We start from the raw sequence: 20,662 nt of genomic DNA, 5'->3' as shown, positions 1-20,662 counted from the left end.
CCTAAGATGCTCACACTTGTCTTTCTGTGTGCGTCCTTCCGGTTGCTACTTTGCAGTTGGCATTCAATCACACACTGGCAAATTCAGGTTGTGGAGTTAAAGGTGATTTGGAGGTCTTGTGCAATAAACCCGCTTCCACAAAAACAGGACTTTTTCCCGCCCTGGGCTCCTTCTGGGAGGAAGGGCGGGCTGGCTGGCTGGATAAGGGAAGTGACAGGAAAATGCCCTGGAAGGTGTGGGCTAACATTTGCTTGACATGACGTTAGGCAGGCAGTTTTGTGTTGTTCTTTTCAGTGCCTGCTTAAAACATTTCTGTTGAGGCAAGCCTAACAGGACACACAGATGCTGATGTGTGTTTAATTTTTTTGTTTACTGCTGTTTTAATCTTTTTAAAAAAAATGCTTTTAATTACTTGTTTGTAACTGTTTATTGGTAATTTAAAGTTTCTTGTAAACTGCTTAGAGGTTTTTTTTTTACAATCAAGTTGCATATAAATTTTCTAAAATAAATAAAAACCTCTCCGTAAACTAATTGGAATGAAATGCTTGATAAACAGCCAGTGCTATCTAACCTACCTGTGCCAACTGTGTGCAAATAAACCGGGATGAATGTTCAATAAACAGGTCATCTAGAGGAGCCCCTGTCCCTCTCAAAACCTGTCCCCTGCCTGGTCTTTATTTCATGCTTAGCTTGGAGGGAAGAAAGGCACCCAAATGGCTTTGTTTCAGTCACTGTGGGCCATTTACCTGTAATTTCCCTAACAGGCTCCCTTGACCTGCCTGCCAGGGGTGTAACGGCATTCCCCAACAGTTTTTACGGCTCCATTCACCTTCTCTTGCCCATGGCTCTCCCCACGTGAAGAAAGGCAATCTCGGAGAATGAGTTGAAACAGATAGTTACAGAAAGCTGTAATACTGGAAATACTGTTTAAGGATGTCAATCTTTGTTCCCCTAGTATTCTTAAATCAGTTGAAAAATATGTAACTTGAAGCTCACTAGTCAGTGTCAGTTTTCTGATTTAAATAACCCATCCTTTCATATTTTTTATTTTCTCTTTCATTTAAATTGTACAAATCAGAAACATGCTGTAGGTGAAGAAGCAACCAAATCAGTTTTTAAAGAGTACAAATAAAATAAGTGTGTGTTTGTGAAGTACAGAGAACTTACTGTCTGTTATATGCATGCTTCATGCTGGTTTTTGCTGACACTTAAGCCTTCAGGTGTTCTGTTTACTTGGATGGGGGGAGCATTGCCAAGCTCCACCCCTCACTTTCCCTTTCTTTTCATCCCTTTGTGACTTGGAGGGCAAAGTTCAGAAGAGGGGAGTTTCCTCTGCTTGAGAGGGCCCCCCATCCAGTCTAAAACCCTGATTATGCAGGATCCTAAATTGTGCGGGGAGACTCCACTGACCAAGGACATCGCGCTTTAAGAAGGATGCAGACAAACTGGAACAGGTTCAGAGCAGGGCAACAAAGCCCTATGAGGAGAGATTGAAAGAACTGGGCATGTTTAGCCTTGAGGAGAGAAGACCGAAGGGAGATATGATAGCACTCTTCAAGGGCTTGAAAGGTTGTCACACAGAGGACGGCCAGGATCTCTTCTCAATTGTTCCAGAGTGCAGGACATGGAATAACGGGCTCAAGTTGCAGGAAACCATATTTTGACTGAACATCAGGAAAAACGTCCTAATTATTAGAACAATAGGACAATGGAACCCATGACCTAGGGAGGTGGTGGGCTCTCCAACAGGGGAGGCATTCAAGAGGCAGCTGGACAGCCATCTGTTGGGGATGCTTTAAGTTGGATTCCCGCATTGAGCAGGGGGTTGATGGCCTTATAGGCCCCTTCCAACTCTCCTCTTCTATGATTCTAAGGGAGGTTCCCACTTGAGAATTTTGCCCTCCAACTCCTGGAAGAGAAAAGTGGTGTCCTGGAGGGGGCAATGTTTGTCATTTCCTGCGCTCCCTGACACAGTAATAATCTTGTGAGTGAACAGAACACCTGAATGGGGTTTCTGTTGCAACAGGTTTAGACCTAGGGCCCCTCCAGGTGACCTTTCTATTCGGCATTTATCCTGATTTGCTTACACAAAGCTTATGCAGTGATGAGACTCTGTCCCGTCTTTGTTTACGGGGAGGTTATATGACAAGACGCAGTAATGGCCACCAGCTTGGATGGCTTTAAAAGAAGATTAGACAAATTCATGGAGGACAGGGCTATCAATGGCTACTAGCCACGATGGCTGTGCTCTGCCACCCTAGTCAGAGGCAGCATGCTTCTGAAAACCAGTTGCCGGAAGCCTCAGGAGGGGCGAGTGTTCTTGCACTCGGGTCCTGCTTGCGGGCTTCCCCCAGGCACCTGGTTGGCCACTGTGAGAACAGGATGCTGGACTAGATGGGCCACTGGCCTGATCCAGCAGGCTCTTCTTATGTCCTTATGACAATGAGCATTCATCCCACATTCATCCCGACTTGCTTGCGGGGTGTTTACATGTCTTCCTGCTAGTCATTTTTTCATCCCACACTTTTCAATGCACGTCCCTATCACTTTCCAAAGTGCAACAAGCCAATTTTTTTAATAGTGGATTTGTCACACTAAGGGAGGTGAGGGGAACCCTTGACCTTCCCATCAGCCCCAGCAAGCGTGGCCAATGACCAGGGACGATGGGAGCTGTAGTTCTGCAACATCTGGAGGGCCAAAGGTTCCCCACGCCAGCACTAGGCAACAGAGCTCTTTAATCCACTTTAAATGCAGAAACCTGAAGTTCTGGCACGGGATTAAATCCCTCCTGCAAAATACATGTCATGGCCCCGTCAGAGGACTCATCAGACGAGGATGACTCGGGAGTAACAGCAGCAGACCCAGAAGCAGCAGACCCAGAAGGAGAAACGGAGGAAGCTCCTGAGAACCCAGCTCCTTCTCCCCCTCAGCTGCAGAGCACCCCAGACACAGCTGAAGCCCTTCAGCCAGACGCAGACAGTGAACAGGATACTCCCCCCTCACCTGCAGAACGTAGACAGCAGAAGGTCAGGCAGAAGAGGAGCAGGCCTGTCCACTTAAGGCCAAAACGCTGAGGGCTCACACCTGCTGACAACCCTGCTCCTTAAAAGTCAAACCTTGGCTTCAGCTTGTTGCTGACTACAATGTCAGGCGTGGCTTCGTGTGTTTCTAGTTTCCCTGAACCTTATCTTGGACTGACCCCTTGGCAATTGAACCCGGACCTCTACTGACCTCGCTTCTGGACTTCTGGCTTGGCACGTAAGCTTAGGAAGGGCCTTGCCCTTATCATGCTTCATCCTCGTTAGCCTGGCAGATTTACGACCAGACTGCCAGCTAAGGACTTTCCCGCTCTGATAACTCCCCAGGCATTTCCAGCCCCCACCGGCACTGCTGTCTCAGTGCAGAGCTGACAATACGGACAGCCAGGAGGCACCCCTGTTAGCTTGCTCTACCTCACAATGTACCTTTAGATGCTTATATTTTGTTTAACGTGAACTAGAACTGAACCAGTTGGTTGTGTGTGCCGAATTAGTTACTGGACCTTTTCTGGCCTGGCCTGGCACCATAGGGACCTGCCCTTTGACCAAGGTAAGACCGTTGGCCCATCTGGCTTAGTACTGTCGACCTTCGCTGGCAGTGGCTCCCCAAGGTTTTGGGAAAGGAGTCTTTTTCCCAGCCCTCACTGGCGATGCCGGGACTGAACCTGGGACCGTCTGTGTAGAAAGCAGGTGCTTTAAGCACTAATCTACGGGCCCTGCCTACAACCAGACTGGAACAATTGAACCTGAAATGGAACTTAGCCAAAAATGTAGTGCTTGGACCCTCTGCGTGATAAGGGCAAGCACTTTATGCCCATCAGAATGGCAGTAGCAGTGGAGACTGGAGGCTCTGATGTCAGTAAGGCAGTGAAACTGCTCTGGGTTTTAGTCTGAACTTTTAAGGAGCACCTTGGACAGCTCCTGGAAAGTTCGGGCTAAAACCTGGAGCGGATTCACTACCCTACTGACACCGGAGCCTCCAGATTCTGCTGCTTAGTTGATGTGGTGTTTCATATGCCTGGGACAAAATTGATCTCTTAGTTTCTTGCCGCAGACCCATGACAACCTGGAGCCCTGATCCATCTGCCTAATTTGTTTTCCTCCACTGCTAGGAAAGCATTCAGAAGCAAAAAGGTATCCTAGGAAGCGTCTGGTGATGGGGGAGTTGTGAGGACCAATTTGCTGTGGACGCTTTGGGTGCAAAAGATGTCTGAGACCATCCCTGCTACCAACAGGAGTCCTCTGGAAAAGGAACCTGGGTAAGCAAAGACTACAAAGACTGGCATGAGGTTGCCGCCATTTGTGGAAGGAAGGCAAGTTTGGGAAGAAACAGATCTCTGCTAGGTCCCACCCCCTTCTCTTCCCAGAGTCTAATTGGATGCCCCCCCCAACGTTTCTTGGGGACATTCTTTCCTCTCTCTCTGTGCCTTATGGAACACAATCTTTGGCTGCTTCTTATTTCCATCATGCTGAAGGAGTGTAGTAAGCCAGTGTGGCGTAGTGGTTAGAGTGTTGGACTACGACCTGGGAGACCAGGGTTCGAATCCCCACACAGCCATGAAGCTCACTGGGTGACCTTGGGCCAGTCACTGCCTCTCAGCCTCAGAGGAAGGCAATGGCAAACCCCCTCTGAATACCACTTACCATGAAAACCCTGTTCCTAGGGTGGCCATAAGTCGGGAGCGACTTGAAGGCAGTCTATGCATGCAATTCCTTCTAGGCAGAAGTGCCCCTTTTTCTCTATGGCAGACAGAGGCATCCTGGGAAAAGGTGGAGCAGGCTCCTCTTGGTCACATGATCCAAATAGGGATCTTCACATTCTTTACCACAGGGGATTGGTCATCTGGCACGCATGGATATGTTTCAAATTACTCACTGTAGAACCCCCTCCACATGCTCCGAAACAGGTAGCAAGGCAGTGGAATGCCAAAGAGACCACCAGATAAAGGCAGCGGCACAAGGCTGTTCTCCTACAAGATAGCAAATAGCAAGGATGTCCATTCAATTGAATTCCTTGGCTCTAGTAAGAAGCAAGAGAGCCAGTGTGGCGTAGTGGTTAGAGTGTTGGACTAGGACCTGGGAGACCAGGGTTTGGATCCCCACACAGCCATGAAGCTCACTGGGTGACCTTGGGCCAGTCACTGCCTCTCAGCCTCAGAGGGAGACAATGGTAAACCACTTCTGAATACCACTTACTGTGAAAACCTTGTTCATAGGGTCGCCATAAGTTGGGAGCAACTTGAAGGCAGCCCATTCCCATTTCAATTATCTGATCAGACTGTCATTTTAAAGGCAAACATTGGGTGGCAAGCCTAAATAACACCCTGTCTTTCTCACTTGGTTTTAGCTGTTTTTGTAGTCCTGCAGGGGTGAAAGACCTTCCTCCTGTTAACTCTCTCTCTCTCCATCCCTACCCCCTGTTCTCTTGCACAGCCCACAGCATCTCAGGCTGGTGAATGGAAAATGTGAGAATCCCATCCCACTTCTGGAAAGGCTCTCTGTGACCAGGGGCATTTGGGAGCTTCTTGACAGCCAACCAGGACAAGCCACAGAGCTTCTCTCAGCGCACCCGCCTGGGGTAAATGGCCAGCAAATTCTTTACAAGGGTAATGGGTCCAGTGTGGGCAGGGTGGAAAAGAGCGTGCCTTTCCTGCGCTGAAGCCAAGTAACAGTGTGTAGCAGGGGACCTGCAAACTTGTCTTCATCCAGGGGTGGAGAACCTGGTACCCTCCTCACGTTGTGGGATTCCAGCTCCCAGTCATTTGGAGTTGCCACAGGCTGCCCACCCCTGTTGTAGTCAATTGAGGGAGGCTCCCCATCACCAACTCCATGGCCGCATTCACATTATACATTTATTCCACTATTATTCTGCTTTAAACAATTCATGGCTTTCCCCAAAGAATCCTGGAAAGTATAGTTTGTGAAGGGTGCTGAGAGTTGTTAGGAGGCCTCTATTCCCCTCAGAGAGCTACAGTTCCTTAAGTGGTTTAACAATCAAGCCCTCTTTCCAAGGAACTCTGGGAACTGTAGATTTGCAAGGGAAATTGGGGTCTCCTTGCAACTCTTAGCACCCTTTACAAACTACTTCCCAGAATTCTTTGGGGAAAGCCACGACTGTTTAAAGCGGAATAATAGTGGAATAAATGTACAGTGTAAATGCAGCCCACCTCTCCTTAACCAGCTCCAGGGGAGGGAGGAGGAAAAAAAGCAAACTCAGACACTGTTTCTTCGTTACAGAGGGCTGTATCCAATTAAGTTCTACTTGGGGGTAGACCCATTGAAATTAATAAACCTCAGCTAATAACGTCCATTAATTTAAATGGGTAGAAATTACTCAGTGTAGAGTATGGCTAGTATTGGATACAACCCAGAGTTCTTGAAATGATGAACTAAGATGGTAAGATTTCGAGATGAGGAAGATCCAAAAATTGCACATCTTTCTGCAAAGGTGACAGAGAGGTCCTGCGGTCCCATCTCTTTGTTTCTTGTAACCTGATTGTTTGGGGACTGTGTTTAGCAGGGCACAATTCAGTCACAGAATATACACCCACCTGTTTGTTTGTTTATTATTTTGATTTATATCCCGCCCTTCCTCCCAGTAGGAGCCCAGGGAAGCAAACAAAAGCACTAAAAACACTTTAAAACATAATAAAACAGACTTTAACATTTATTTGTCAAGAATGCCTGATTTCTAAAATGGTTCTGTGGCGAGGAATTGTGGGGGGAAACATCTTGCCTGAAATAGGGCCTCTGAGAGCCCATGAGACAATTAGTTCTCACTGCTTAATTAACTGAGTCCAGCTGTAAGCAAGAACACCTGCTTATCAGCTTGAGACTGGTACTGTGAGGCCAACCAGCCTGGGAACCAACCATTAGGTGCGAAAGCTCCAGAAGATTTTGCCATCAGAAAGCCCCGTGATTGGCTAATTAATTCCTGGCTGTTGCTGAGCATTTCCCCATAAGAATAGGGTCCAGAGCCTGGGTCTTTGTTCCCCAATGTTTTTTTTTGGTGCTACCTGCTGTTGGGGTTCTATCTGCTATCCAGGCTATATATCTCTGAGGAGATGTGGAACCATGATATTACAGTACTCTGCTGGTTTACCAATCTTGTCTGAGTATAGATTAGACTAGACAGCTTTGTTATTTTTATTTGTGATTTGAACTGTCTCTGCATTTTACCTAGCTCGGGGTTGTTTAGTTTAAAGAACTATTTTGCTGCTATACTTTTTGCACTTATAGGTTATTCTAATAAAGCTACCTCTGATTTATCAGTGTGTGTTCATTTCAGGGGGAAATTGGCTTTGAATCCAGCTCCTTGGCCAATTAGTCACAGACTACCGCATATTTGGATATTTTGCCTGCAGCTCTAAGGCAAGGAGTGTATTCCTGGCTCTTGTCCTTTGGAATCCTTGGCAGGTCTATTTTTTGCACTTTGGGTTTCCCCTTGGCCCAGAGTGGGTGACCAGGTTTAAGGGGTGGTGGCAGTCTACGTACCTTGCAGGGTTTTTGTTGGTTTACTCAGCCCTGGTAAGGGAGGCACAAGTTGTGCCTTGCCAGGATCAATTGCCCTGGATTTGGGAACTGAGTCCTGGTGTGAACTGGCAGTAGTTCATGACAGTGTTAAAACAAAACATCTTTAAAAACATTTTTTTTAAACTATTTAAAAACATTTTTTTAAAAAAAAGTTTAAAAACATTTTTTTTAAAAAATAAAGGTCTAAAAACATATTAAAAGCACTTCCAAATATGTTTACCTTGCGACATGGGTTTGCTACTTTTAGGAGGAAGTTCAAAGTAGGCGGATTGCAGAAAGTCGGGTCTTGCCGATTCAAGCTGCAGGATTCAAGCTATGGACCCTTTTTTAGGGTCTGCCCAGTAAGTCAGACAGTGGAGAACCTGTATCCCTCCAGATGTTGGGCTCCCAATTCTCATCAGAGGCAGCATGGCCAACAGTAAGGTATTAATAGGAGCTGTAGACCAGCAACATCTGGAAAGCCACAGGTTCCCCAACCATGCAATAAGTGATGGGAAATGTTGCCTTTTGGCAGCCCTCCAAGTGCTTTGTACTACAACTCCCATCAGCCCCAGCATCATACACCTGTGCTGCCGGGGCTGATGGGAGTTGCAGTCCAAAATGCATAGAGGGCACCAGGTTGGGGAAGACTGCCATCGAGGATGGAGCAAGCTGCAGCAAAATATGTCTGGATTGCTCCTTGCTGTGCTCCCACTCTGCTAAAATGCTGCTTTTAGCAGAGGGAGACATGCTTTAACATTCACACCCCCAATGCTGTGTTACGGATTTTCACCTTCTTCCCCCAGCCCTTCCTATAAAGGTGCAGGTACCCTTGTGCAACTTTGCATATTTAAAAAGGCCACTATAGATGCAGTATATGCATCTAACTCTCTTCTTGCATAGCCAATGACCAGGGGTGTGTGTGAAAACTAACAGTGTTTATTAAAGTAGCAGATGTTAATAAAATACGCAAGTTTGCTCTGTGCTCATAAGTATGTGGTTTCAATGTGTTCTTGTGGTACTTCACTTACGTTGAAGCGTGGTGTAGTGGTCAGAGTGCTGGACTAGGACCTGGGAGACCAGGGTTCAAATCCCCACTTTACCCTGAAGCTTGTTGGGTGACCTTGAGCCAGTCGCAGCCCCTCAGCTTAACCTACCTCACAGGTTTGTTGTGAGGGTAAAATGGAGAGGGAGGAGAACCATAGGTGCCACCTTGAGGATCTTGGAGGAAAGGTGGGATAGAAATGTAAGAAATAAATAAATAAATAAATGTTACTCAAGATCTTTTTAACACTTAATAGCCTGGCCTTGTCTACCCACTCTAAAATATTCCTAAACTATCTCCACCACCACTCCTCAATCTAATCCCAAAATACTAAACAAACGTTATTATTTATTGCATCTATATCCCACCTTCTCTCCAAGGAGCTCAAGGTGGCATACTCCTTGTTTAATCCCCAAAACAACCCTGTGAGGTAGTTTAAAAGTTGAACTACACTGACTAACCAGCTCTGAACACACAAATCTGATCACACTTCCAGCTCATAACCCCATCCCCACTGACAAACCTGCCACACATTCAGATATAAATATCCCACCCCCAGGGCACTCAGTCAATCACCAGCCAGCACACTCCAGCACCTTCTACTCACTCGTTTCCCCACTCCTGACACTCGCCACTTACCTTAATCATCTAAATGCAAACTCTTACTGTAAGTATGATTATAATACATAAATATGGAACATTATGACACATAGGTATGGAGCATGGCACTCCTCCCCCCCCCCGCTATGTTTTCAATGCAGGGCTTGTGCCCAGGGCTTGCAAATGAGTGCCACAAGCGTTGCTTATGGTTTCCTCTTTCCTGCTTAAAGGGGAAGGGAGCAAGGGCTTGCTTCATGACCCAGGGCTATCCTGATGCAAGGGATGGTCTCAACTCTTTTCTTAGAATGGGGGGAGGGGGAGAAATGAGGTTAGCTAATCAGTTGGAAAGTCTGATTCCCTCAATATATGGAGCAAATTGGTGAGGTAAATTGGCACACCTGTACTGTACTAAATGAATTGTTATGTGCCTTCAAGTCGATTAGGACTTATGGCAACCCTATGAATCGGTGACTAAATGAATAAGGCAAAAAAGAAAAAGATTTTCTTTTGATTATGTACAAAAATTATGTTTGATCTGCTCCTGATTGTAATTGGTGGTTTGTAAATTAATTTTGCTTAGGTCTGCTTGTTTTTTTCTTTCTGTCCCCCACTTCTGTATTCTTTTGTTCTTCCTAAACGGAGAAAATGAAAGAAGAAAAAATACTTTTCCTTTTAAAAAATATTGATTTGTTCTGGTTGAATCTTGATGGATTGTAATGTTGAAATAATAATAATAATAATAATAAATATCTCTTTTCTCTCTCAAATGCTGTCCCCTCCCCCCCACTTTTCCCTGTGACCAGACATTTATTATCGCCAGACACGCAGCTGGAGGCTTCCGGGAGCTCTTCCTTCAGACTCAGGAAAGCGGGAGTGACGCTGTCTGCTGTTTTCCTATGAAGGAAGAGAGTTCAGGTGAGATGGTTCAGGTACTGGAGGCCTTCAAGAGGCAGCTGGGCAGCCAGCTGTCTGGTATGCTTTAATCTGGATTTGTGCATTGAGCAGGGGGTTGGACTTGATGGCCTTAGAGGCCCCTCCCAACTACGATTCTGCTTTGAGGGCCTTCTACAGGCCTAGGGTGCAACCTGCACCATGATGGAAAGAAGATATCCATGGTCAGACGGGAAGCAGGGGTAGACTCACACATTCATTTGTTGCTAGCATCCAGGGTATACTGCCCATGTACACGGAGGTTCTACTGCATTATTGTGGCTAATAGCCATCCCTAGACTGTATGCGTTTCGCTTTGCCCCCTGCCTCAGGAAAATGCTGAAACGGGAAGGGGGAGAGGATGCAGGCTAGCTTCTTGCCAAAAAAAAGAGAAGAATAGTGCCTATACATTTGGTTTCATATGTCAGGTTCTACAAATGCTAGAAACTTTCTCTCTTTGTTTTTTAAAGAAACCTGAGGCTGGGGATTATGGTCCAGCCAGGGGGAAGGCAACATCTCCCCCGCCCCTGTGGATGCCCATGCACTAGGCCTATTCTTCATTTGTTAACCACCCAAGTTAATGGACCTCATTCCCCTTTCAGCAACGGGAATTGGCCGTGGCTCAGTGGGGAAGCCCATGTTTTGTGTGCAGTGGGTCCCTTGTTCAATCTGACCCCGTATAAAATCTAGAACTGCTGCCCATCAGTGCAGACAGTAGCAACCCACATGGACCAATTGGTCTGTATAAGGCCGCTTCCTCTGCTTTCAGCCTTCCGTTACTTGGACCCAGAAGAGTAGTTGTGGGGGGTCGTAGACCCATTACTTTATTGGGAGCAGGGTCCCCGCCAGGTCTCTAAGTGCAAGCCAATCGTCGTGAAAGGGAGCATGTTAGCTACTGAGAAGAGTCCTTGGCCTTTCATGCTGATTGGAGTGTGTGGTATTGTTTTACTGCCTTAATTGCACTATTTTTAAACTGGTTTTTGAATCATTTTAAGTGTATGTTTAAATGTTTTAATGTTGTATATAGTTTAATTCAATTTTAAATGCAGGTTTTTGTATGTTTTTATTATATGTATTTGTTTTTATTTGTAAGCCGCCCTGAGTTCCAGCTCTGGAAAAAGGGCGGAGTAATAATAATAATAACAAGACATGAAAGAAGCAATCAAAATGCAATTAAAAACTGACATGAATATTTCACGTGGGCATGCCACGGGCCACATGAATGAAGTTTACAGGCCACTGGTGGTCTGTGGGCCACAGTTTGGGAATGTCTCGTGTAGGCAGTACTGAGCTACATGGGCCCCCGGTGCAAGGCAGCCTCCTGTGTTCCTATGGGACTTAATCCTGTGCATGTTTACTCAGAAGTTTCTGCCATATTTGTATGGAAGGGTTGTCGTTCTTTAGTGGAGCATCTTCTTTACATGCAGAAGATCTCAGGTTCAGCCCCCAGCATCTCCAGGATAGGAATGGGAGAGATTCCTGCCTGAAACCCCGTAGAGCCACTGCCAGTCAGTGCAGACAATACTGAACTAGATGGACCAGTGGTCTGACTCAGTAGAAGGAAGCCTCCCCTGTTCCTAAGTCCTGTATCCCAGAGTTCTCCTTGCTTTTGAACCACTGCTCCCCTCTTCCTTGCACACCAGTGCCAGTTTTCCTTACCTGGAACTTTCCCCCACCTCTCTGGTCTATCCTCTAAGCACCACTCCCTCCCCTTTTTAAAAAGGCCTTACCCATCACTCATCCTTGGTGGTTTTTGCAACATGATTTCCTTGAACTTAAAAGGGGAAGAGGTTTGGAGAGCTGCAGCAGAGCAGCCCCTTTCAGATTGCGTGGCTCTCCCTGTGAGAGGTGGGGCTGTCTGCAGGGGCCAGGGATTAACCCTTTAATGCCCTTCGCTCTGGCCAAGCTGCCTCTTATCAACTGCCTCCTGTGACGCTTTGCCTCCCCACTTTCTGGACTCAGCAACAGGTGAGGAGCTCTTACTTATGTGTGGTGGATGGCATTTTTTGTCCCACCTTGCTTCCAAGGAGCTTGGGCCCAGAGTGTGTGGATCCTTCTGGCCCTTCATTCTCACAACAACCCTGTGAAATAGGCTGGGATAAGAGAGAGCCTCCCAGGTAGCTTGGAGGAAATAATGGGGGGGAGGACTTTCTTATTAGGAGGGTGCTCCCTAGAAGGGGGTAGTGTGCGGCACATACGTAAAAATCACCTTACACTGAGCTAGACCATCAGGAAGCTAACTCTCACTCTGCATGAAGAGGGATTCCTCTAGCTCAGTGCTATCTTCTCTGGAGAGCAAGGCTCTGAGGCCTTAGGCAAAGTCTCCAGCTGGCTGCCTGAGATCCTTTTGTCAACTAGACAATCCGGGAGCTGAACTTAAGACCTTGTATATACCAGGTAAGTGCTGTACCAATGAGTTATGGAAGCTCCTGATCAGGATATTGTTCGTTCACCCCAATCTTCTAGGTGCGTACTGTACTTTAGAAGAGAGTCCCTGGAGGCTGATTGGCATTTTTTAAGGCAGGGGTAGTATTTGGAGTGAAGTCAGAGACATTATCAGGGAAAAATGCAAAAAGACAATACCTCTAGTTAAAAAGAAAGACCTCAACGGATGACTGAAGAAACTCTTAAAATGGTTCAAGAGAGAAGAAAAGCAAAAGGAGACAGAAACATGGTTAGAACCCTAAATGCAACAATACAGCGACTAGTACCTAGGGACAAAGAGAACTATTACCATGGTTATTGTATAGAAATAGAAGATGCTATTGGAGGTTGCTGATTCATAGGGTTGCCATAAGTCTTAATCTAATTGAAGGCACATAACAATAACAACAAATACTACAGGTTGAGCGTAGGTGGAGGCACAGCTTAAACCTGTGGCGGGGAACCTCCAGCCTAAGGGCATAATTAGGCCTGCCAGTCCTCCCCATTTGGCTCACGAGGCTGTTTTGGCCAAGTAATGTCAGGTGTGGGACTGTAGGCGGTTTGCAGGCACTCCCAATCAGCTGATTGTCCACATGGATGCAAGCCTTTTAAGTTGAGACCTTATCCCAGGCTGTGGTGGGTGGCTCTGCTCACCTGTTAAATGTGGTCCTCCACGAGGGCTGTTGAAATAATAATCTAGTCTGCAGAAAAATGCAGTTCCCCACACCTACCTTAAATACTCCAACAAAGCCCTCTGTTTTGGCATCAGATCTCCAAGGAGATAGTCAGTTCCCTATGTAAAGAACTCCCAGGGTCAACTCAACTCCAAACTCCAGGGCAATTGATTCTGGCCAGGCACAACGTGTTCTCTTACCAGGGCTGAATTAAGCCAAGCCTCAACTCTATAAGGTAAGTAGATTGCTACCACCTCTTAAATCTGGTCACCTGTGCTGGGCCATGGGGAAATCCAAAGTGCCAGAAAACAGATCTTCCAAAGATTCCAAATACAAGAGCCAAACTGCACTCCTTGTCTTGGAGCCCAAGGCAAAAATTCCAATTATACGGTAGCTTGTGGCTAAATCGCCAAGGTGCTGGATTCAAAATAAAAATTCCCCTGCAATGAACACACACTGGTAAATACAAAGTAATCTTTATTAAAATAAAATCATGTGTAAAAATATAGCAGCAAAATAATTCCTTAAATCAAGCACCCCAAAGGTTAGGTAAAATACAAAAAGTACAGAGTTCAATCATAGGACAAAATAACAAATCTGTCTAGCCTATTCTATACTCGCAAATTATAGGAAGACAGGCAAAGTAACTTCATGGTTCCACATCTCCCCTAGAGATGTATGACCTGGAGAGCATTAGGAAGATGGAACCTCAATATCGGGTAACATTGAGGAATGGCAATAAGCATTGAACCTTAAGCGTTAGTATCACGCCCAGAACTTGAGCAATAGGCCAAACTCTCAACTCAACTCAACTCTTATGAGAAAAAGCCCAGCAACAGCCAGAAATTAATTAGCTAATCAGAGGGCTTCCAAATGATGAAACCTTCTAGAGCTTTCTCACCTAACAGTCATGCAGTTTCTCTAACCTTCTCAGGTCCATGATAAGCTGATAAGCAGGTGTTCTCACTGACTTCTTAATTAACTAGATGCAGCTGTGAGAACTGACAGTCTCAAGGCCAGCTAGAGGCCCTCATTCAGACAAGATGTTTCCCCCACAATTCCGTGCCACAGAACCATCTTTATTAGCGAAACCAGACTCTTTACACCCTAAGGCTTCCTTAACATAGGAGATACTTGGCCACCTTGCCAGGGCCGTTAAGATGATCCCCAGTAGTTCTCCTCTACAAGCGCCCACCACAGAGCTAGTGGCTGTATATCAGGGATGGTGTAGTAATAGGTTCCCTGCTTTAGCAGGGGTTTGGGCTAGATGACTTTGTGATCTCTTCCAAGGCTATAGCTACATCCGCACTAGACATTTAGAGCACTACGATACCACTTTAAGCAGTCACGGCTTGCCCCAAAGTATCCGGGGAAGTGTAGTTTGTGATGGGTGATGAGAGTTGTTAGGAGACTTCCTCCTATCACTCTCACAGAGCTACAATTCCCAGAGTTTCGTGGGAAGAGGGAATTATTGTGAAATCACTCTGAGAACTGTATCTCTGTGAGGGAAATAAGGGTCTCCTAACAACTCTTAGACCCTGAACAAACTACACTTCCCAGGATTCTTTGGGGGAAGCCATGACTATTTAAAGTGGTATAGTGCTTTAAACGAACGGTACAGATTGTGATTGTGCAATAATGTGAATCTGTCTTATGCTGAGCCAGACCCTTAGTCTGTGATCTAGCTCACTACAGTCTCCTCTGACCAGCAGCAACTCTCCATAAACTGTTATCCTCTCTTCTACCCAAGATCTGTTTTTAACTGGAAATGCCAGGAGTTGTCCCAGGTTCTTCTGCATGCAAATCACGTGTTTTTTGTTACTGAGCTCTATGTTCTTCCTTCCTGTTATTACCACCACCAAATAATTCAAGCTAGAGAGAGGATGCAACTAGCTGTCCTAGCCACAGATCCCGCCCCGCAACCCAAGGCACAGGCCCTGTTCTCGGAAAGGCATGCTTTGATCTGCAGTCATGTGTTAATGGGAGGACAGACAAGGGATCTTGAGAGAGAGAGCATGGCCCATTGGTGAGGCTCCACAGCTTAAGTGCACTGTCCCAACTGGCACAAAAGGAGCCCAGTTTGGCACTTAAATTTTGTTGCTTTGTGGTTTGGATGCAATTGGGGGGCAGATGCAAGAAGTGGATGCTGTGAATCAGCCCCAGAGGAAGAAAACCTTGCTGCTTTCAATATCTAAATAAAAAGATTAGTTTTCTGATTTAAAAGTATCATTTTTCTCTTTTATTTTCTCGAGCAATGTATTTTTGTGAATTGTGCTTTTAATGTGCATTTCATAGGCCGATCTCCTTTGCTGATCCTCTTTCCTCCTCTGAGTCTCATTTATTGTCTTGCAAACTGCAACATGCTTAGTAGATCTTAAGCACTTTACAGATCCATAATATTATTATGTTGCGGAGGAGCAGATTTAGCACTTCACAATGCAGAGGACACTGAGTTTCTGCATTCCCCTGCTAATTCTAAGAGGTAGTGACATCTGATGCTTTTGTAACAAAGAGGACTAGAAGCCTGGACTCGTGGACTCCATCCTTGGCTTTCCTCTTAGATGTCTTCTCTTGCCTTTGGGTATCCCTGGATGGATGCTACATAGCTTAATTTGAGCTGGCACTGAGCCCCTGCACTTAGGATCAGTCCAGAGGCAGATGAAGTGTTGTGCTTCTGGGCATGTGCAGAGTATAGTTTTCTCACTGCTGAGTAACTCCATTCTGCATCCAGCACCTAGGGTTATGGGAAGCGCTACTTGTAAAGACAGCCAGGACTGTTGAGCAGGGTTGAGCCCTGGTACATCTTTGCTTTAGGAACTGACCACTGGTACCACAGGTTGTCTTAAAACTAATACACGCTTCCTGCACCTTTTCAGCAAATGAAATACTGCATGCCCCAAAATAGCTTCTATGTCCAAACAAAAGTGGGGAGGATTGCCTTCTCCTTATCTCTCTCTTTCTCTCCCACAGCTGTTTATTTTGAGGGTTCCCTGCTGCATTTCAGAGACCTGTTGGAACTGGTCAGCTTCCACCTTGTGAGCAGGTGAGTGCCAGGGAGAGGTTGCTGGGCTAGGAGCACCTGGTGTGTGCATGCGTTGAATCTGTCTCTTTCTTCCATTTGTATCTGTCACTGTGTGACTTTTCAGGAGGCAAAGGGGAGCAGGACCCATTGCACATCCTTAATGACGACTCCCATTTCTGCTCTCGTCCCTAGTTTCTGGAGTTGGAGACTGCAAGCCTTGATCTTATTTTATTTGTTTGGCTCCCTATTCGCTTCTCCAAACTGCTCTTAGCACATCAGGTCCTAACAGCTAGATAGCGGGCTCATTCTCAAAGTATGGAACATGGAGGATGAGACTATGCATGGATACGGCTAACCTCGGTATATAAAGCAGCTTCCTAAATTCCAATGTGGGTGCCTTGGTATAAGGAGAGGACTTTGGCCCATTGCCTGTGATCCTTGCGGCTTCCTTTAAATACCTTTTTTGTGAATGTGCTGGCCTGGCCTTCTCTTCCAGGGATATCCTGCCCTGCCTGCTGAGGATCCCAGATGCCATTCGACTTCCAAAGAAGCCTGAATTAGATGCAGTCGCTGCATTGGGCATGAGTGAGTGAGACTAGCAGGCAGAGGGAGGGAAAGAGGGAGGGAGGTTTCCTGCATGGTTGGCTTGCTCTTTGTCAAAGCCAAAATTCCTGTTTGGCATTGTGGGATATGTTGGGTCCCCCGAAGTTTGCACTGTCTTGTTTTCTGCGCTTCAGTTGCTCCCAGCAAATGTTACAAAACATGAACCTCTCCAAGGCTGGCTCTATATTTTTTTTGTGGTACCATTAGCTCCCACTCTCCTTGTTTAACCAACACCCCTTTAGGGGAGGGGGCGAGTCCCGTGCCTTCTTAACTAGCCACATGAAAGGCAGAAATCTGGATGGCCCAGTTCTTCCCACCTTTGTATGCCCAAGCTGGGAAGCTGCACTTGTTTGAATCCTTGCCTGTTGGACAGCTGTTAATTAACGGGATGGGGAAACCACCTGCAAAAAGAAGGCAGTCTTAGCATTTCCTTCTTGTTTCATCGACAGAGTTCTGGACAATGCCCTTTAAACCTGGCAATGGGCTGACATTGCCTGAAGTGGAAGAAGGGTCCGTGGGGCTGGACGGAGACCCCCCTGAATCCAGACAGATGGCCTGCTCCATCAGGGTGACATCTGAGGACAGAGCCCTGTGCATCATCAACCCGCTGTTCCTCTCAATGCACAGCGATGCCGGCTGGCTTGACCTTGCTTCAAGCTTGTGCCGCTCGAGCACCAGGAGGGAGACTTTGCGGCTCTCAAATGATCTGGGGAGCCTCCAAAAGTCTGGCTCAACAGAAGCAGCATGCAGGAAACAAGGAGCCCAGGAGTGTTTGGATCGTCAGGACTCTCTAGAGGAGGAGGAGGAGGAGGAGATGGAGAAAGGTATGGAACCACTGCTAGTGAAGCCAGCGACCATGTTAATGGCGTGAAAATCCTGCGTCTGGTTCTGCTGTGCTGGAAGAACGGCCTTTTCCAGGAGGCAGAGAGCTGCTGCTCTTGATCTGCAGGGAAGGGCTGTAGTGTAGTGATAGAGCGTCTGCCTTGTGTGCAGAAGGTCCCAGGTTCAATCCCTGGCATCTCCAAGTAGGGCTGGGGAAGACTGCTGCCTGAAACCTTGGAGTCAGTGTGGACAATACTGAAGTAGATGGACCAATAGTCTGGCTCCCTGTGTTCCAAATTATTTAGGAGAAGGGTCATAGCTCAGTGGCAGAATGCTTTGCGTGCAAAAGGTCTTGGGTTCAACCCTCAGCGGCACTCCAGGTGCAGGGCTGGGAGAGAACCATGTCTAAAACCCTGGAGAGTGGCTGCCAGTTGATGTGGACAATACTAAACTAGATGCACTACTGGTCTGACTCAGTATATAAGGTGGCTTCCTATCTTCCTATGATGTTAGCCAGTGGTGGCTGGTGGCTCCATGTCAGTGGGGCAGTGGAATCCGCTCTGGGTTTTAGTCTGAACTTTCAAGGTGCTGTCCAAGGTTTTGAAAGCACATAGGACAGCTTGAAAGTTCAGATTAAAACTTGGAGCGGATTCCATTACCCCACTGACATGGCGCCACCAGCCACCACTAAAGTTAGCAACCGAGGATGTTGTAAGCCAGTATCATGTGCTTTATTTAAAAAATGGAGAGGAACTGGGGCTTAACCCTACTGAGAGAAGCCTTTTAAACTGGCAGCCCACCTCCCTTACTTCAGATACGTGTGTGGCGCTTCTCTGCTCCAGGAATCTGAAGTGTGCTGAGGTCTGTACGTATTCTGCCGTCACCATACATAAGCACAGAAATTTGGCTCTGGCTGCAAAATTTGAACACTGAAAATGTCTGCCTCCTGGACTGATACGTGAGGCAGAGTTTGCAATGCACACTGAACAATACTGTACTGTAATGAAAGGGTCACGTTGCCACATTTTACCCAGTATGCCTTTTTTCTCTGCTGCCAGCCCCCCCAGGTGATGCTGTGCCCTGCTCTGCCACTGAGCGACAGAAGCTCCTTCCTGACAGCCTTGCCTGGAGCAGTTCCGAAACGGCCTCTGAGGAGGTGCCTCTGTCCCCTGATCCCCTCCAGAAAGAGATGAAGTCCCCCCACCGGGTTTCCTGGATTGAAGGGATGGCAGCAACGTCCCCTCCATGCTGGCCTCTGCAAAAGTCCAGTTCCGAACCATCACTGGTGAGCGAGACCGTGTCGCTGCCTCCCATTCCTGAGCTAGATTCGCTTTCTGTCAGCAGCGTGGAAGACGAAGGCAACGGGCTCCCTCTCGCCACTGCCGCTCCTCCCAAAAAGCACCGCCGCTCCTCCTCCATCTTGACCTATAAGGTGTTTCAACGCCTCTCCGCCGTGGGCAGCACTCTCAGTGGCTTCCTTTCAGCCGAACACAGAGTATCCAAGCGGGTGCAAGAGCTGGCCCAGGATCCGGCCTCCTATGTCGGAGGTCTGGTGCAAAGCTTTGTGGGGCACATCCTGCGTGGCGCTGGGACGCGGCACCCCACCAGCACCGACATGCTACAGGAAATCCGGCAGATGATCAGCAACCTCAAGGGCTATCTGTGCGAGAGCTCAGAGCTACGCATGGTCTGCGAACAGAGCGAAGCAGAGGAGGTGGACCTGGGTATTGTTTGTTGTTATTTATTAAATTTATATCCCGCCGTCCCTCCCAAAGGTGCCCAAGGTGGCACACGTACAAGTAATAAAGCATGTCTTATAAAAAACACCTCGGGCAGTTCCAGTACAGGTGCAGGATGTGGAGTGGAGCATACTTGGAGCTGGGCTCGGGTGTGAGGAGGGCCTTGAGAGTCATCCATTTTGAATAGCTGTAGTTGCTAGGCAACACAGACGCTCTGGTCTCTTGTGGTGACTGAGTAGACCAGAGGTAGCCAATGTGGTGCTCTCCAAGCATTGTTGCGCTACAGCTCCCATCAGCCCCAGCCATCATGGCCAGTGGTCACAAGGATCATGGGAGCTGTAGTCCAGTCGCACCTGGAGGCCACCACATTGGCTACCCCTGGAGCAGACTTCAGGGGGACCAGGCTCTTCTGGGTTGCTAGGCAATGCAGTGTAGCTCCCCCTTCCTGCTCTGTGGATGTTGCTAGGCCTTTTGGAGGGCTGGCCACAGTCCCATCTATTGGTGGGTGCTAGGCAACATAGAGGGGGAACTGATTTCCAGCACTGATTTCCAGTCCACCTGTGTTCTAAGTCAGTGAAGCCCCAACAGCCTTCAACAAAGCTGGTGCCCTTCAGATGTTGTTGGACTACAACTCCCTCCAGCCCTAGCTAGCTCTGTTCCACCCTGTCCTGGTGACCAGCCTCCCTTGGGCCAAGGTTGCAACTGGGGATGGAAGCATCTGACAATGTTGGTTCTCTCAATTTTTCATTTTTCCAGTCTTGCATTCAGTTCCCCACATTTCTACAGGAATTTTTTAATTTCTTTTTTTAAAAGAATCCTCATGAAAATTCTCAATCATTTCAGTGCAAATTTCTCCTAATGAGCAGTGTGCAGTTCTGACAATGTACTCATTTTTGCAGGCAAATTTTCCTAATATAATGCATTTTGTATGTTATTTTCATGGATATATTCATTTTTTTGCACACTTTCCTCTAATATATGCATTTTTGTAAACATTGTTTGGCTGGATAACTTCATCCAGTACTGTAGTGGCAAATTCAGAAGTGCAGGATCCCTTCATGATAGTCACAGCAAAGCCCCTGCCCGTCCTTTTCTTTTCTTGGCTGCTGGGTTGAGAATGAGATCTTTGTTAATTCCTTCTCCCACAATAACAGATGTCCCTAGGAGCCAAAAAGTATGAAAGGGGAGAGTGTTAGCTATTGAGAAGAGTCTTCTCAGTGGCTGACTCACCTCCTTTCAGTCTGATTGGCTCC

The 20,662-nt window shown here is 47.0% G+C and overlaps 1 protein-coding gene across 12 annotated transcripts in view; it reads left to right on the top strand.

Annotated features, from left to right (window-relative positions):
- Positions 1-20,662, top strand: part of RINL (Ras and Rab interactor like) — a 33,825-nt gene that overhangs the window by 4,871 nt on the left and 8,292 nt on the right. For 3 of the 12 annotated variants that reach the window (XM_061597634.1, XM_061597632.1, XM_061597638.1), the window contains 7 exons: positions 4,151-4,297; positions 5,472-5,616; positions 9,999-10,110; positions 16,194-16,266; positions 16,742-16,830; positions 17,298-17,672; positions 18,729-19,394. In XM_061597634.1, the coding sequence (XP_061453618.1) occupies positions 4,245-4,297; positions 5,472-5,616; positions 9,999-10,110; positions 16,194-16,266; positions 16,742-16,830; positions 17,298-17,672; positions 18,729-19,394 (1,513 nt within the window). In that variant the 5' untranslated portion in view covers positions 4,151-4,244. Of the gene's footprint in view, positions 1-3,062; positions 3,259-3,402; positions 3,589-4,150; positions 4,298-5,471; positions 5,617-9,176; positions 9,263-9,998; positions 10,111-11,897; positions 12,094-12,497; positions 12,523-13,268; positions 13,459-15,141; positions 15,250-16,193; positions 16,267-16,741; positions 16,831-17,297; positions 17,673-18,728; positions 19,395-20,662 lie in introns of those variants that run through there. The other 9 variants (XM_061597633.1, XM_061597636.1, XM_061597635.1 and 6 more) reach the window with 9 other exon arrangements.

Source organism: Rhineura floridana, chromosome 15 (genome assembly GCF_030035675.1).
Source record: "Rhineura floridana isolate rRhiFlo1 chromosome 15, rRhiFlo1.hap2, whole genome shotgun sequence".
Taxonomy (NCBI): domain Eukaryota; kingdom Metazoa; phylum Chordata; class Lepidosauria; order Squamata; family Rhineuridae; genus Rhineura; species Rhineura floridana.
The sequence above is the reverse complement of the archived record's forward strand: the minus strand, read 5'-3'. Positions and strand labels throughout refer to the sequence as shown.